At 40.5% G+C, this 11,847-nt stretch overlaps 1 protein-coding gene across 1 annotated transcript; it reads right to left on the bottom strand.

Moving 5' to 3' along the window:
* Positions 1 to 2,422: 2,422 nt before the first annotated feature.
* Positions 2,423 to 11,497, bottom strand: LOC119271226 (chaperone protein dnaJ 13-like). The gene is made up of 13 exons (XM_037553137.1): positions 11,143 to 11,497; positions 9,725 to 10,011; positions 8,750 to 8,947; positions 8,564 to 8,678; positions 7,426 to 7,512; positions 6,726 to 6,814; positions 6,517 to 6,601; positions 5,900 to 5,953; positions 5,138 to 5,218; positions 4,908 to 4,985; positions 4,136 to 4,375; positions 2,956 to 3,063; positions 2,423 to 2,852 (listed from the first exon to the last, which is right to left on the bottom strand). Exons 1-13 carry the CDS (start codon positions 11,284 to 11,286, stop codon positions 2,796 to 2,798), a joined length of 1,623 nt encoding a protein of 540 aa, XP_037409034.1. The 5' UTR covers positions 11,287 to 11,497; the 3' UTR covers positions 2,423 to 2,795.
* Between the last annotated feature and the right edge of the window lie 350 nt (positions 11,498 to 11,847).

An 11,847-nucleotide genomic window follows, 5' to 3' on the forward strand; every position in this document is an offset into this window, starting at 1 on the left:
TTGTCTCCGGGGAGGGACGGGTGCTGCTGTGCTGTGGAAGGACGACGTGTCTTTGGCCTTAACTCCGAGTAGTTGGCTCTGTACTAGCTAGGCAGGCTGCGTACGATTATGAAGCGATGCTCTTGATGCTACGAGTACGACACTGTTCCATTCGTTATGGGCATTCTCAGCTCCAGTTTCATACAAGCTTCCTTCTTGTTTCCCACTCGCTTTCTACCTAGCATATGTTTTTCTTATCCCGCGTTTTACTTTCATTCAGGTGAGTATAAGAGTATTGTTGGTGGTACTACTTTTCGTGCATTTTGCTATTCCTTGCATCCCTCTGAAATTCGAAACTGGATCCTCTAACATTAAGAAGAAAAGTTAAAGAAGGTACAATACCTTAACTTTTTCTCTTTCAATCCATATGATTAAGGCTAAAATTATTTAAATTAATTTACAAATTACGGATTTAATGTGTACATTTATAATCATTACATACAAATAATTCGATGGTGAAATAAAATTAATTATAGATTATTTATGTCTACAATAAATATCAATAGTAAATAATAAACGCCTCTAACATTTCTTCTTTATTTTACACTAGGATTGCATTGTAGCATCATGACTTTGCTTTTCTAAGTTAGAGGATCCGGCTCCCTCAAATTCATGTATTTGAGCGTGCACTGCGCATACAGTTTGGAGCCGTGCAGTGCCGCTGTTTCCAGTTGGGCCGGCAGTCAGCAGCCGGCACTAACATTGACCCTTGCCGAAAGCGCGCGGCGGCATCTCCTTGTTTGGTGGAGCGAGGAGAGGACGGCTGGCCACGCCCAGCTGGATGCCAACCGGCCAGCTAGTAGCTAGGCTACACGACTACTAGTATCCTGCTAACACTGTTCCGAGTCAGAATACGCGTTTGGTGCCCGAGTGCGGGGCGCCTGCCCTACCTACAGTATCTACGTACGTGCAAACATTATTATTCCGCTTTGCTCGGCTTCCTTCATTTACCTCTCAACTTTTCTAGCTAGACTAGAGAGCACGTACGTACACGAGCGAGCGAGCGAGCGCTCTCCTCTCCCTGTGGCTCGTGGTTGTGCTTGGATTTCTAGAGTAATCGAGCCAAACCCGACTCGCGGGATTTAATTCAATTTCTCTCTCTACAGGTTCCACTTTAAACCCAGCGCACGGAATAAAGTTGGAGCCATCACTTGAGAATGGATCGCCGACCGACAAAGCATGCACTGTCTCGAATCAAGGGAAAGGGTCCGTACCAGTACCAAGGATCTAGATCCGCATCCAGCGTCATGTCAAACGAAAAGAGCACACGTGTTAGACACCTTTACTCACACAAAGCTGTTTCACCCCGCTAATGCTTTCTGTATTGCTAAGAGCAACTACAACAGTGGGTTTATAGTCTGCTTATTATACTGTAATTTTCTTTTGCGGGGATATTATATTGTAATTCTTGCTTATATGAAGAAGAGAGGCATGAGAAAATAAAGAAAGTGGACTCTCATAGAAGAGTCACTCTATGTGCATGCTCCTAAACAAATACAGTAAACATGAAGAAAGAGATGAAAAGAATGTGAGAAAAAAAACTACTCTTATAGGCCCTAAATCTTATACTTCCTCCATTTCTAAATATAAGTTTTTTTAAAAATTTCAATAGAAACTACATACGAATGTATGTAGACATACTTTAGAGTGTAGATTCATTCATTTTGCTTCGTATGTAGTCCCTCATTGAAATCTCTAAAATGGCTTATATTTAGAAATGGAGAGAGTAGCTAAAAGTGACGACTTTAAATGACATGACAATATGCTCTAAGTGGTGTTTTAGTTACCCTGCCTTTTTTAGGCTGCATGACTAAGTACCTTAGATCCCAAGTCTTGAGCTGGTCCAAATCTAAAGCAGTGGAGAATCTCCCTAAAGAAACCACGCACGCGGTCAGGTCGGTCTTGGTCGGCAGCAAGTTAACGCAAATGCGATCCACCGAGCAGCCGGAGAATCCACCGTCAACCTGCCATGCAGTATAGGCACAGGACGATGTGTTCGCCGGTCTAGGGAACATGGCAAAGACAGGGGCGCAGCTCCAGCAAAAGAGATGCTCTAATCCTCCCCTCACCTGAACCAACCATGTTATTTGCTTCGGTGCAGGGAGTTATTGATTGCGATTGGCGTTTGGTGTCTATGCTTCTTAGTTTATGATGCGGTATCAGATGATGGATTTGCGTACCTGCCTGCCAGTGCCAGCAAAAAATATTTTGAGATGATGATTCGCATGCAAACGATTTGTCTGCAGCTGAGCTCAGTTTTTGAAGCCATCGCGTTTGAACAGATACAGGCAGGCCAGCACTTATGAAACAAGGAGACGACATATGGCCCAAACGAAAAAGGATGATTGCTAAGACTACATAATGCTAGACCAAACACAGCAGGTGAAGCAAATATTGGAACAAGGCAGAACAAAGCATCACACTGTCGCACACAAGCAGACAGATGCATGTGCGTGCAGCAAGGAAACAAAGCTGAATCTTCGCAAATCAACAACCAAACATCAACGGGAGATATGCTTCCGCCAACCGAGCTAAATGCTGTAAACCTATTATTGGCTCATCTTATTCTTGGGGCATGCCCTCTATTACTCATCTAGGTGGCACAAGCCCACTCATGTAGTAGTATACAACAAAAAGGGGCTCACGTACAGAAATGATACCCAGAACCAGAAAGAGCGTATCAGCACACGAAAACTATGATGGTTACAGTGCGACTCGAAAGTGTTCAAACGCTGATTTGGACCAATTGCCTCGGGTCAAATCTCATGAATGTCTTGTGGTATCGACAGTGCACCGTAATCATCTGCCATTACCTGCAATCAAAGGAAAATTTCAACAATTTTTGTGTTATTGACAAAGGCACAATACAGACATGCAAACAGTTGTGCGTAATATGGATGGTAATAATCATCTAACCTTGTATTGCCGACCATGAAATATGTATTCGACGAGCAGTAGCTTCGGATCTCCAGGGCAAGGATCATAGAAGCCCATTATTCCGGACTTCTTTATCCCCTCGTGAAGCTGTAGGCAGCAGAAAGAGGACATTCAGTCGGATAACCAGATACATGTGCCAAATGGTTTAACCTACTTAATCTTAAAGAAGAGTGCAATGCACCACAGCCAATCTGGAGATGTAAAAAATAATGAAATATAACCTAGCACCGGAGCAAAAGTAACATGCACTAGATCTTTAGCCATATTTTTTATGTAATTTCCCCTCTCTTTTTTATGTAAGGCGCCCGTGCAATTAAAGATTTAAGTTTGACCAACAATTAGACCAATGAAGCGTGGGCTATGCGATACAAAACTGATGCCGTTGGATTCACATTGTGAGTCGTGACACATAAACCCACATTTTATTGGCCTAATTGCTGGCTAAACTGAACCATGAAACAGCAGGGGCCTTGAAAGGAGAGAATATGACTTCAAGATGCTAGCTACTAATAGGTCATGCAGCAGATATATTCATGATCTCATTCATTAACAGTAATGGGGACTGAAGCTGACTTGTTCTGACAACTGCATTGAACGCGGGTATCTGAGAAATGATTAGTCGCATATATAATATGGAGACCAATTTTGGTTTCCTTAAATTCATGCACATGTATTTAGGAGGCAAAACTTATAAATATAAAATGGATACAGGCAAGTTATTCCTCGATTGTTTTATACCTTCAATATCAGAGCATGTTTATGCAATAAGCGACCTAGTACAGTAGTGCTCTAACAGACCCAGGAGAACTTAATCAAACCCTCTTCCTGGAGCATCTACAGTCCAAAGAGGAATTGCTAGCCTAACATGTCTTGCTGAAACGAGAAACCGAAGGTAGTAAAAAAAGAACAGAGATTTACAAAAGATAAATTTCGAATGCATGGATTGTTTTAAGAAATATATGATAATTTTATGACAGCCTCCATTTGCAAGTTGCAATCCACAAGTACCATACTGCTATTATTGGCCTTCTAACAGAAACACAAACCAGAAGAGCAAGTACAACAATAAAGATAAACTCACGGTTCTTCATCTTGTCAAGTGCTAGGTTTATAGTTCACATAAATAACTTAACTTATAAACAATATGATTGGAACATACCTTGAGCTGACCTGCCTCGGTCACGAGGAAGTTGAGTGGGATCGTCACATCTAATACTTGTGAAGCCACATTATCATCTATCTCACTAAATTGACTACTCTCTTTGACCTTTTTATGATTGCCATACAGAGCTTTTGTGATTACCAAACCATCACTCTCCTGCTGTTTATTCCTCTTGCGATTAGAGACGGGTTCCAGCAATCTTTGTGACTTCTTAGCTGCTTGTCTAGCTTCTGTTAGCTATACAGAGAAAGATGTCTTCAGCATGTATACATGACACAGGAAAATACGCCTTCAATCACTAGATGAGTTCATATCATTAAAAAAATATGAAATTTCGACAAGAAAAACACTGGCACCAATGCAGTCGAGGGGTATAAGCTAAATGCCGCAAGTAGCAGAAACTGAGAAACAACAATCCGATTTATTATCTAACATACTAATAAATTATGTTAAGGAGAAGTAAATGGATAGTCACAACTATGCATCTTGCCAAATGGGCTAACCCAAGTTATTTGTGCCATATAGAGCCTTCACAAACTGAACTAACATGTACTCCCTCCATAAACTAATATAAGAGCGTTTAGAATACTAAAATAGTGATCTAAACGCTCTTATATTAGTTTACAGAGGGAGTAACAACCAAATATAGATGACTATTTCCTTAAACACAAATATGTGATGATTCAAACACAAAAGTTAACCAATTTGCCTTTTATGTGATGAAGTACATAAGCTGGTACATAAGCAAGAACACAAACGCTGATTCTACCTGTGTAGACAAGCTATCCATTTTTTCAAGTGTCTTCTGCTTTTCTCGCCTTAGATAATAAGGTTTCACAACATATGTCTGTCAAACAATAAGACACCACGGCTTGGCTTTAGTAACCACATTACAGATGCAGCAAAGGTAACAAAAGTGAGCTGCCTTATCTGCATGCAACTATCAGTTCACACATTTCTGCCAGGGTAAGAATGCAAGTAGGTCAGGAATATTAGAACCTGAAGTAGAAAATATAGAGTTGAAGGAATAGCAAATGCGCCGGTGACGAATAACGCATTGAAGTCAGTTGAAAGCAAGACCTGCACAGTTACTGAAGAATTCAGTGAAATCCAACAAGTTTACGATCTACCCCACTGTGTTACAGGGATCCATAACTGCAAGTAAATGAGTTGCCTTATACTCCCTCTGTTCCTAAATATAAGCCTTTTTAGATATTTCAGTACAAACTAGCAATGTGCCTGTGCGTTGCAACGGATCCAAAGTAGAATACATGTTCACAAACTTGAAAGAAAACACTCTAGTTTTGATATACATATATCACTAAAAAATATATTATGTTTCACTCAAAATATACTCCTCGGGCTGTTTTGATGAGGTGAGAGAGGGATGTGGTTGGTTTCAAGATACTAAGGGGTTTTCTACAAATTGGAGCAGAGGAGTGGGCTATTCTTGCAAAAAGGCCACAACTTACCTCACAGTCGTTAGATGCAGATCTAGTGGTCAGAAATGACGGATGGCAGACACGCCATCATCACCAACTGAGTCTTTTATAGGAGTAGAGATTACATGCGGATATATATAGACGTATTTTCGAGTGTAGATTCACTCATTTTGCTTCGTATGTAGTCCGTATTGGAATATCTAAAAAGGCTTACCATTTAGGAACGGAGGGAGTAGTTCCGTAAAATTTATGCTACATGTGCATCTATACTATCAGATAAAAAACAGGCAGGATTCAGAAGTGTAATAGCTCAACTTACTGGGATAACTAACTTTTGCCCAGCACGATTCAACTCAAATTTCCAAGTGACACCCTGCATCTCAGAGCAAATAATGAATATTAATATAACTGGCTGTGTAATAACATGCAACACGAATCGTACACAAACTAGTGAAACTGTTCCATGAGAAGAAAAGTAGCCAAGATTACATGATCATGAATGCCTGGTTGCTGCATGTTATCAAATACTCCCTCTGTATCAAAATATAAGACGTTTTTCGGTCTAGATTTAGAGCAAAAAACGTCTTATATTTTGATACGGAGGGAGTAGTATCAACTGCAATTTCCTAGTAATAATCCATATTCTGGTTTTTGTATTGGACAAACAATGAACATGCAAGAGTCGTTTGCTTCATTACCCATTACTGCTTGAATCAGTTGTTGATACTATTTTGTGCTCCCTCCGTCCCATAATATAAGAGCGTTTTTGACACTACGCTCTTATATTATGGGACGGAGGGAGTATTTTCTATTATTATTTCACTCAAGGAGATAAATAAATAAAGTTTTGGCAATAGTGCAGAGGCAAAAGGAGAAATAAAGAAGCAAACTGAGAACACATCCAACACAGGAGACCTTAGAAGCAAGCATATTCACCTGGATTCCTATATTATAGAGCATCCTTACTGTACTGAACTCTGATATCCGTCTTCCTCCTCCAATTTCAAAATCAAGGGCCGTGCTGCAAATAAGCAGTTCAAGAGAGAAGAGAAAGAAGTTACAAACTCGTATACCCGTTTATCAAAAAAGTGCAAAGCGGTGAGGTTTACATGGCCAGATAGAAGTAAGATCACAGCGGTATATACCTTCCAACTCTACCAGCAATACGACCATGGGACTTTGAGGAGAAACGATGGGTGTAATGAGCAGACGCCCCAAATGAATTAGTACCAAACTGGGTAGAAAAGGAAGTATATAGTTAATACAGGAGACAGCCTTCAAAGGCAAGTATTTGTTGCCTAATACAAGTGGTGAAATGGTGAAAAGAAAAGTACACAATTAGTTCATGAACTCAGTACAGTCAGACCAATTCAAATTAAATCTACATATGCAAATCATATTGTCCTTCAACCACAGGTCAGACATATTAAAGATGAATCAAACAGACAATATTGCATGTTCAGCGGTCCACAATTTTACCACAAAGGCAGGTGCATCACAATATATAACGGGGATATGTTGACTCAAATAATATATAATGGGGAGCTGTGCAAAAGAAAACGAACACAGTAGATTATTCGGAACAGAACAATATGACACTATTCAGAACTAGAAATAAATGTTGTGGAAACTTGGAATGTCAACTACTCCCTCCATACCATAATATATGTCGTTTTAGCAGTTCAATTTGAGCTCCTAAAACGACATATATTATGGTACAGAGGAAGTATATGTTTCCAAAAAAATCCGTCTTGAAAAAAATCTGTCAATTGTTCGCTTATAGATAACCGAATCTGTTTTCTAAATAAGATTTACAGCTAAGTTGGTTTTGTAAATGAGAACTACCTTTATTTCTCCTGCCGCAGACCTTTTTTCATCCTTCTTGTGCCATCCGACAGATATATTTGATTCAGTACCAAGGACAAGTTGTATCTGGAGGATGGGGAAAAAATGAAGTAACATACAGGCAAAAAATCAGCATCAGCTTATCCAAACAACAGACATAAAACTGAAACAACATGAACAGTCAACCACGTGGTATCAGTAACAAACTATACTATATTATACCACGCACGTTGCGCGGAGATGTTATGCAATATATTTCAATAAAAGCTAAAATAAAAATGATTTGCTGGGTTTTGATTATTGTATAGTTGTAAAGTATTTAATAAATATAAATAGCACAATAGAATGGAAATTATCATGCATGTTGAGGTGGCCTTTTTCCTATGCATGGTTGCATGTTGAGGTGGGCCGTTTTCCATGCATGTTACATGTGATGAGGTGGCATGCTTGCATGTTGAGAGAAATATGTTAGTGGGACTTAGCTATCTAGATATAGAAGATAACCACAAGCATATAGTATATAAAACTAAAACGAATAACTATGCCAAGATGCCTCACTGGAGAGTAAACCAGAGGACGAAATAATGGCAAATTTTGGATTTGCGTGGAACTTGAAATTTCTATAAACGTAATCTCTGTCAATATTGTAATCTATCCACCAAGGTACAATTGACACCTGATTTCTGGGCATGGACTGGAAACGGGGTTGCATAAGCCACAAGTTCTAGGTTATGCGCAGCTGTAAATGAACAGTCAACACCACATACTGGACATATTTCAACTTTTGGATAGTATAATATTCATGTATTTACTGTCACACATTAGCTGTATATGGTCTAAAAGTTTGCGTAAACCTAATCGGCTGAGGAATTTTGCACTGCAAGTCCAAAACTAGAAAATATATTGAAATTAAAGAGATAATGGTTTGCATATAATCATATACAAACTCCAAACCGTTTCTTCAGCATCTGTGGTTGACATTACAGATCATGCACATGTTGTAATCATGTTTTTTGAATAGCTAGGTTCTCATATTGTTATTGTCGTCCGAAGTGAACTTACTTGCTTATGTTAGTCACATATTACGAATAAAGTGTTTAGGACACATGGAAAGAGCACCAAGTACAAGGGGACATACATTGCCAACAGTGTCTTCAGATAATTGGCGACTCCAGCCATTTGACAGGTTAACAGATCCATCTCTCAATGAGAGAGCAATTCCAGAAGTTGCTGTTGAATTTGGTGAAATCTGACTGAAGCAGGAAACACCAAAGAATTAGGATGTGAAATAGGGAAGGAAAACACAGAAAAGGCAAATTCTCACCGAAATGTCTGTACTCCAATAAGGGAACGTAATCCAGCTGTTGCCATGAAGTCTATCGAAGACACAGAAGACAACTGATGGCGCAGCACAGCAGTTGCTGCACCAGATCCAGTCGTACCATTGACGACCAAATTTCCACCAACAGTCACAGTGTTTTGCTTGGATACTGGCAGCTCAATTTCACTAGACATTCCCATTCTAGCAATTTTGAAATCAAAAAACTGAATCATTAATGCTGAAGAATATGAGAAATACAGAAGTTAATATGACTTCTAAGAAGCATTGATGGACAATATCTACGTCAAGAGGTTACTGTGTTTATTACTCCCTCCGTTCCTAAATATAAGTCTTTTTAGAGATTCCATTATGGTCCCTTCCCTGGACCCTGCGCAAGCGGGAGCTACATGCACCAGGTTGCCCATTATGGACTACATACGGAGCAAAATGAGTGAATCTACACTCTAAAATATGTCTATATACATCCGTATGTAGTTTGTAGTGGAATCTCTAAAAAGACTTATATTTAGGAACGGAGGGAGTAGATTTTTAACTCTAAAACAAGATGCCTAAGAACTTGGAATTGGATGAAAAGTAAATAAAACGGAAAGGTAATAATGATGATCACGAATGAATGTAAGTTTTCTGCAAGTAAAGGTCTATCATTCTGTACAATCCCTTTTCAGATATACAAAGGCCAGGACTTCTGTCTGCTAAAGGTATATATACAGTTAAAGCATGTTCCATCACCAACAAACATGTCAAACAATGTGAAACGGCACAAAATGATTATATCAACAAAATAAAATTTAAGGGATGAAGCCTATGATGATTACCAAGTTACCGAACTTAAAGAATTTACAAGATGGCAATAACCAAGAACTAAACAGAAAATGGCTTCTAAATTATGATAGGAACCTCGCACCGCATATATGAGAACAGAGGGTATATCATAGTAAAATGGAAAATACTCTGTACCCTCCCATGATGCCGTCACCATCTAAATATTGTGGCACTGAGATATTAGCTAGGATTGATCCAGTGGATCGAGCATGAACGAAAAGTTTCTCTTCCTCCTTACGCCGTCGCAGCTCTTCCAACTGTCGTTTGATTTCTTCGGGTTTATTTAACTTGGGACCAAGTTCCAGACCAGAATTTAAACCTTCCATGCCATAAATATCATAGATCTGTCTTTTGTTCTCATCCGATAGTATCTCATATGCATCACGTATCCGTTGGAAGTTTTCAGTTGCTACATCCTTCATCTATACAAGCAGAGAAGACAACAAAAGAAGATCCTAGTCAGGTCAGAAGAATTCAGGAACAAAAACTGTCGCAGATGAATTATTCAGCAAACTGCAGATGGCAAAAGTGCAAGCCTAACTACCGTCGTCAGAAATTTTAATCTTATCAAATTTAATATAAAGTTGCATTACAAAAAAACATGTAACAGCATGTCCCTTCTCTAATTTCCATTCGTCAAAGAACATTTTCTTTTGAAGGGGAGCCTTGGCGCAGTGGTAAAGCTGCTGCCTTGTGACCATGAGGTCACGGGTTCAAGTCCTGGAAACAGCCTCTTGCAGAAATGTAGGGAAAGGCTGCGTACAATAGACCCAAAAGTGGTCGGACCCTTCCCCAGACCCTGCGCAAGCGGGAGCTACATGCACTGGGGCTGCCCAAAGAACATTTTCTTTTGCCAAACTGATATTTACAGGATAAGTTTTGGGTCTGATCAAAATATAATTAGCAGGATGCTCGTGCTTGTGTTTCTACGGAAAGAGGTTACACCATGACAGGTTGTCACCTCTCCAATATCCGATCAAAATACACAAGACAGGTTGTTACCACATAACAAACGAAGATCTGTCCTGTTCCAGACTGACCAGCACAAAATGTAGGTTTTATTCACCCAGGCGTGCGCAGTTGACTTGGCATTACCCAGCCTCTTATGATCTTATAATTTTCCTAATAATCTCCTCAGATGCAATATGATTGATACATGATGAAGGAATAAACCCATACCACGGGAGTTGGCATATAGCCACAGACATTGACCAATCCTTCCCTTTGATCTCTGTCTCTCGGTGAAGAAGGAGAAATCACTACAAGCTATAGCACAGCAACAGCAATGTCTGTCCGAACCAACCAATGCGTAATTCAAGCACACGACCGCTCTGGATCAAACCAGTGGAAACCAACTGCTTAACGACCTAAAATCAAAATAATCAAATTCCTACACAAATTTTGCCCTGACACACCGTACCGCAAGCTACGGCAATGTCACCACCAACAAAAGCTCTAAGCGTAGCAACCCTAAGCCACCGCTGGACAATAGCCAATTGGTCCCACCAATCGAATCTCATCGGCAGCACGGAGAGAGGGGGCGGGAGGGCTACCTGGGGGTCCTGGTACTTGTCGGGGTGGTAGATTTGCGCGAACTGGCGGTATGCCCTGCGGATTTCCTCGTCGGAGGATTCCGGCGAGAGGTGCAGAAGAGCGTAGAGCTCCCTCCCGTCCTCCGGCTCCGGCTCCGGCGCCATCACGCCGCGCGGCTGCTTCTGCTTGCCGGGCACGGCGGTGGGGGTTGAATGGGGGTGGTTTTTCGGACGCGAGGGTTTATGGTGATTTTCCTTCTTCTTCTTGGTGGATTTGCTCGGGATTAATAAAGAGTTCTTCGATTTCTACTTCCGCCTCAAGACATCCATCACAGGGTGAAGGAACTATACATCCGTTTTGTTTCCTTTCCTGAAGAAATATACGGTTCCGTTTTCTCGCCTGGGTGACGTAAAGAAGAGAGGACGTCGTCGCCGTAAGAAACAGGTACCGTCCCTGACGAGTGACGAAGTGCGGAAACCTAACCTCATCTCGTATGGGCCCCCTATGTCTCGCGCGAGATGTAGGGAACCCTCGCACCGAGGCGAGCACCAGATGAGCCGGCCCAGCTCGCGGCAGGCCACAACCTCGGATTTTTTCTTTTTTTTCATATTTTTTGCTTTCTATATTATTTCCAAATTCCAAATGTGCTAAGTAAATATATTTTTAAAAACACTTTACATAAAAGTTAAATGTGTATAGAGAAAGTGTTTCTCATGTAATACAAA

Source organism: Triticum dicoccoides, chromosome 1A (assembly GCF_002162155.2).
Source record: "Triticum dicoccoides isolate Atlit2015 ecotype Zavitan chromosome 1A, WEW_v2.0, whole genome shotgun sequence".
NCBI lineage: Eukaryota > Viridiplantae > Streptophyta > Magnoliopsida > Poales > Poaceae > Triticum > Triticum dicoccoides.

What these genes read in the sequence shown, in the direction of transcription:
- LOC119271226 (XM_037553137.1), bottom strand. Translation starts at nt 11,286, where the DNA reads ATGGCGCCGGAGCCGGAGCCGGAGGACGGGAGGGAGCTCTACGCTCTT. An exon ending in ATTGGAGTACAGACATTTCG is followed by an intron (nt 8,679 to 8,749) that starts GTGAGAATTTGC and finishes TTCCTGCTTCAG; the next exon opens with TCAGATTTCACCAAATTCAA. An exon ending in CTGAAGACACTGTTGGCAAT is followed by an intron (nt 7,513 to 8,563) that starts GTATGTCCCCTT and finishes CCCATCCTCCAG; the next exon opens with ATACAACTTGTCCTTGGTAC.